This window comes from Salmo trutta, chromosome 10 (assembly GCF_901001165.1).
Source record: "Salmo trutta chromosome 10, fSalTru1.1, whole genome shotgun sequence".
Taxonomy (NCBI): domain Eukaryota; kingdom Metazoa; phylum Chordata; class Actinopteri; order Salmoniformes; family Salmonidae; genus Salmo; species Salmo trutta.
In genome coordinates, this window is record NC_042966.1 from 36,007,520 (window position 1) to 36,013,298 (window position 5,779).

The 5,779-nt window shown below is 41.7% G+C and overlaps 1 protein-coding gene across 2 annotated transcripts; it reads left to right on the top strand.

The window, feature by feature from the left end:
* LOC115201665 (39S ribosomal protein L27, mitochondrial) lies at positions 1-4,976 on the top strand. Of its 2 annotated transcripts, none has more exons than XM_029765480.1 (4): positions 1-270; positions 2,605-2,733; positions 4,113-4,180; positions 4,439-4,976. In XM_029765480.1, exons 1-4 carry the CDS (start codon positions 231-233, stop codon positions 4,643-4,645), a joined length of 444 nt encoding a protein of 147 aa, XP_029621340.1. In that variant the 5' UTR covers positions 1-230; the 3' UTR covers positions 4,646-4,976. The 2 variants fall into 2 exon arrangements, with proteins under 2 accessions (XP_029621340.1, XP_029621338.1); XM_029765478.1 differs by lacking the exon at positions 1-270 and adding an exon at positions 1,322-2,369.
* Positions 4,977-5,779: the final 803 nt, after the last annotated feature.

Here is a 5,779-nt window from a genome sequence, read left to right on the forward strand (position 1 = left end):
ACGGGAGGGTTTTGATGTGACACATGGTCGTCACTAGTAACCGCAGCCACAAAATGACGGCTAAACCCCGCCGATTTCTACACATTTTTCTTAAAATAAGATTTTAACCCTAACCACACTGCTAACCTTATGCTTAACCATAAATTAAGACCAAAAAGCTAATTTTTGATTTCATGAATTGTTACTATATAGACTATTGACTTTGCGGCTCTGGTAACTAGTAAAACAAGATGGCTGCGCTCGCGTCCTTGATGTTCAAGTCCAGAGCAGGTAAAATATTCAAATCATCATTTATTTGCGTTAATTAAAACCTCTATGAAACACTTCTTTAGACTAATATACGCCAATGACGCGTATTTATTATAAAGCTATCTAGCTGGATAACGTGTTTTTGAAGCAAGCATAACAATAGCTCGTTGTCTGTCATCAGCTTGCTTAAAGCTGCAGTAGGTCAGACGGAGCCGGTGCGGGATATGGGTCGAAAAATGTACCTCAATCCAGGGATGAGAAAGGCGTTGTACTCCGAATTGTCCCATTATCCAAACTGTTACACCGAGAAAATGTAACACAATTTAATATTCTGTGTAATAGTTAGGATAATGGGACAATTCCGAGTAAAACGCATTTCTCATCCCTGAATTGAGCTACACAGGAATGTTGTGCAGCTGTAAACAATCTGTTCGGATCTGCTAGTTCGTCCTGCATAATTTAGTTAGTTAACTATCATCGGCTGGTGTAGTCCTTGCCCTTATGACTCAAATGGCAAAAGTGTAATAGATTGAGGCATTCCACGTACCTATATGCCGCCCAAGGGTTATGCCCGGCGAAACCGACCCTCTGACTCAAAGCAAATACACCTCGCTTGCAATATGGTTTTGGGAACATAACTTTCATATAAGAGAATTGTTCAAATAAAAAAGATACACATATCAAAGTCGCACCCGGCTGTGTTTTGACAAACGCCTGCTTCCAGCTGAAAATATGAAATTGTCCAGTGGAAATGCGAGCACAAGGTGACACCTCTGCTGGAGGTAGTAATTGAAAACACAGCCTGGTGCAACTTTTCTCACCTGCATACAGTAAGTGTATCTTTTGTATTTATTTTAATTTTATTTAAGCTTTATTTAACTAAGCAAGTCAGTTAAGAACAAATTCTTATTTACAATGATGGCCTACTGCGGCCAAACCCAGATTTTTGGTTGAATTGCACAGCATAAAACAATCAGTTTTATACTGGAGAATAAGTTTTATACTGGAGAAAGACCCATTGAAATAATTTAGAATATATGTGTTGCAACCCTAGGATCACTCACTACTCATAAAGCACTGGGATCACTCACTACTCATAAAGCACTGGGATCACTCACTACTCATAAAGCACTGGGATCACTCACTACTCAAAAAGCAAATGTACAACTTTTATTCATCAAAAACATGAAACACCGTCCAATTTTTTTAAAGATACTGGGATCTGTTATTTTGACCATATCGTCCAGCCCTAATTCTTTCTTGCTTTGGAACTTAATTATAGTTAAGTTCCAAAGGTTTCCAGAACTGTATCGCAAGCGATGGTTAATAAAGTGTCTAAACGTTAACAGAGCGTCCAGATTGTAATTCACAGTGAGCCAGTTGGGGTTCATACCTTCAATGAGAACCCTAAGGGGAGGCTGTAAAGCCCCCTTGGCTTATCAATAACTAGTGTAGTCCCGACATGACCATGCTATCCAATGCCTGGACAGCAGGGCCCCTTCTATTAGACGAAAATCTGAACCTAAACTTCTCTTTTCTATCACAAATGTTGATTTAAAATTATATTTGAACATTTCGGTTTTTGTGTATGTAATAATGCGTGGCCGTGCTGTCGAGGGATTGGATTGCACGGTCACGTCTAGCTCTTCATCATGACTCTCAGTTCCATTAGATTATACATAAGTCATTGGACGAAGGCATCCTCTGTACGGTGAAGTTTTGTTAATGTAAAAACCGAGCGTCGGGGATCTTAACATGCATCACCTGCAGTATGGTTAAAAAAAAGGTTGAATTGATACATACCTTGATAGGGTTAATATTCCCGCTGAGCCATATCTCCATGTTACAACACTTGTTTACAGAAAACAGACAGAAGCCAAGAGCCGACCTCCTGTTCTAATTAGCTATCTAGCATGCTCTGAACACCTGTGTGTAAGTGTAACTCAGGAAGTGTAGTTTCGTCGGATGGAGGCTCCATAACTGTGTGGATCAGTGCACAACTGCTACAGTAACTATCTTTTATTTGAAGGATTGTTTCTCACTGATAAAAGTTAAGGGCCATATGTTTTCGATTGTAGTTCACAGGAGGCAGTCGTGGGTGAAAGGAATGCCTGAGAACTGTAAGGAGAAGGCAGAATGCTGCCTAGAGTTTGAGAGATCGGTTATGTCGGGACTACAGCTGGTGTATCCGACAGCTATCTATCTACATTGGAAAGAAGTTGCTAGCATTGCATGAGCATCACAAATGGCATTGAACAGCCCACTGTCATTATACAAGCCAGACAGTCATTGTATCCCCTTGCTACGACTGCTACAATGTTTCCAAACTACAATGTTAACTCAATGAAATTGCAGGTCTTCTGCTCCCTTGCCAGTCCTCTCTTGCGGACTGGGTGCGGTTCGCGTCCAAGAAGGCAGGCGGTAGCAGCAAGAACCTCGGTGGAAAGAGCCCTGGTCGCAGATATGGCTTCAAGAAAACAGATGGTAGCTACGTTAATGCTGTTTATTTGTCAGTATGCTTAGTTCTGACATCTCTGTGAGGTGCATGTTATGTCTTTCACCCTACTAGGACAGTCGCGATACCAGTATCGTGATACTCAAGAGGTATCATGGCAAGGAAACAAAACATGAATCGGACTTTCTTGAGGAAATCAGTCCTAATGTTGGGAAAAAAACATCTGATTTTGTCACCCAGAATCACGTGTTTTTTTCCAAGTTATAGCACTATGTCACACGCTGTGTCTCACACTGAACTCAGCAAAAAAAAGAAACGTCCTCTCACTGTCAACTGCATTTATTTTCAGCAAACTTAACATGTGTAAATATTTGTATGAACATAACAAGATTCAACAACTGAGACATAAACTGAACAAGTTCCACGGACATGTGACTAACAGACATGTGACTAACATTGTCATGCTGGAGGGTCATGTCAGGATGAGCCTGCAGGAAGGGTACCACATAAGGGAGTCCTTTGCCAGTCCTGTCTTGTCCAGCGACGGTGGGTTTGTGCCCATAGGCGACGTTGTTGCCGGTGATGTCTGGTGAGGACCTGCCTTACAACAGGCCTACAAGCCCTCAGTCCAGCCTCTCTCAGCCTATTGAGGACAGTCTGAGTACTGATGGAGGGATTGTGCATTCTTGGTGTAAGTTGGGCAGTTATTGTTGCAATCCTGTACCTGTCCCGCAGGTGTGATGTTCGGATGTACCGATCCTGTGCAGGTGTTGTTACACGTGGTCCGCCACTGCGAGGACGATCAGCTGTCCGTCCTGTCTCCCTGTAGCGCTGTCTTAGGCGTCTCACAGTACGGACATTGCAATTTATTGCCCTGGCCACATCTGCAGTCCTCATGCCTCCTTGCAGCATGCCTAAGGCACGTTCACGCAGATGAGCAGGGACCCTGGGCATCTTTCTTTTGGTGTTTTTCAGAATCAGTAGAAAGGCCTCTTTAGTGTCCTAAGTTTTCATAACTGTGACCTTAATTGCCTACCATCTGTAGTGTCTTAATGACCGTTCCACAGGTGCATGCTCATTAATTGTTTATGGTTCATTAAACAAGCATGGGAAACAGTGTTTAAACCCTTTACAATGAAGATCTGTGAAGGAATTTTGATTTTTTACGAATGATCTTTGAACGACAGGGTCCTGAAAAAGGGATGTTTCTTTTTTTGCTGAGTTTGTCACCATTTCATACAGTCGTTTTTGAAAGTCCAAAGTGTTTATTCTGCTTTGTTTTCTTTTTGCCATGGAAAATGAGGTATCGTAATATCGCGATACTGGTATCGTGACAACATTAGATCCTACACACTTCGTGTTTGCATTATCTAACAAACACTTCTGTTTTGTTGTCATCCATCTTCAGGGAACTTTGTCCACGCTGGCAACATCCTAGCAACACAGAGGCTCATGAGGTGGCAACCAGGAGCACATGTAAGGTTTCACACTGTTAATATCCTGGGGTGTATTCATTAGTCCGACATCATAGCAAAATGTTTTTCAAAAGAAACCGTTTACTCCAAAGAGAACTATGTTTCTATTAGGACAAATTCAGGTAGGTCCCTCGCTGTTTCGTTTGGTTCCTAGTGAGTACACCCCTGGAAGCTTTCAAATGTCTGTAGGTGGCTGGTTGATTGTCAACTAATCTATCTTCCCCTCCTCTCTTTCTGTCTCCCCCCACCTCTCTTTCAGGTGGGGATTGGAACCAACAACACCCTGTATGCCCTGGAGGACGGCATTGTCAGGTTCACTAAGGAGGTGTATGTTCCAGCCCCACGCAGCTCTGAGACCTTCAAGGTTATCACCAAGCTGCCCATGGGAACTGTACTCTACAAGACCTTCATCAACGTAGTGCCCAACAAACAGGAGGGCAAATTCAAACTGGTTGGCATGTTCTAAAGACTGATGACTCATTCCTATTCCACTCTGTGGAAGTATAAACCCTACTCTTTCTATGGACTGGGCAGTTTGGATTTGAAAGGTTCTGTTCAACCGCGGACTCCTTTGTTGTGAATGTTGTGGAACTGAGCCACTGCGTGTGAGGATTCTGGATGTTCCGAGGGAATTCCTCAGAGCTTCCTGTGTTGCTGTGGTGACCGTTGTCATCGATCCTGCACTCTTGGAAATGTGACTGGTCGAAAGTTTATTCAACAGGCACCTTTATGACTTGTTGTGCTGTAAGAAGACACCTATGTCATTCCATCCAATAAAGTTTTATATATAATCATGACATCAGCAGTCTGTTGTTGGAATTTTAAGCTTAGTTAAGAGAACAATTTCCTGTGTATCCAAAGGTATTTCATTGTTGGGAATATTTTAGTATCGTTTGGGAAAATATCAATATCTAAAACCACCCCTGTATCAAGTGTGAATGTGGTCTATAGTTCTTGAAGTAACCACATGGTGTCTCAAGGCTCAAGTTTCCCCTCCGTTTTCTCCGTACAGACCACGGAGGGCTAATGTCAAAACTTGTTTTTTTAAAGAACCTGCGAAGCAGAGTGAAGTAATATATTACACTTTTTAGCAGCAGACTGTATTCTAAAGAACTCTCTTTAATCATTAACTCACAGCCCTATGCGTTATCTTATAGCCAACTACCTCACATCATTTCGTGTTGATAACCCTGGTTCAAGAAACGTTGGGTGTTGACTTGTATTTCCTGTGAATTTAGTGTAAAACCCATTCACATTCTGCTCGTACCAGGATTGATCCATTTTGGAGAATAACAAAACTCCAAATAGACATCCCACTGGGCAAAAACTGATTGAATCAATGTTTCTACATTATTTCAACAACAAAAAATGAATCAACGTGTAAAACTGATTCAATTTGAAAAAAAGTAATCAACGTAAGTGAATTTGTCTTTCGCCAAACTTTGAACCTAAATCCAATGACATGGTGAGATGTTTTGTTGTAGTTGAATTCACAGTAGTTGACAACTCCACCAAATGTAAATCAAAACTAGAATTTGGACTGACGTCTGTGCCCAGTGTGATGGCAGGATGTTTATAGTATTTTACAAATCATACTTTA

Bases quoted from the DNA above. Each gene is read 5' to 3' on its own strand.
- LOC115201665 (XM_029765478.1), top strand. From the start codon at position 2,312: ATGTTTTCGATTGTAGTTCACAGGAGGCAGTCGTGGGTGAAAGGAATG. The intron at 2,370-2,604 runs GTAAGGAGAAGG...ATGAAATTGCAG, and splicing joins GAAAGGAATGCCTGAGAACT to GTCTTCTGCTCCCTTGCCAG. The intron at 4,181-4,438 runs GTAAGGTTTCAC...CCTCTCTTTCAG, and splicing joins GGTGGCAACCAGGAGCACAT to GTGGGGATTGGAACCAACAA.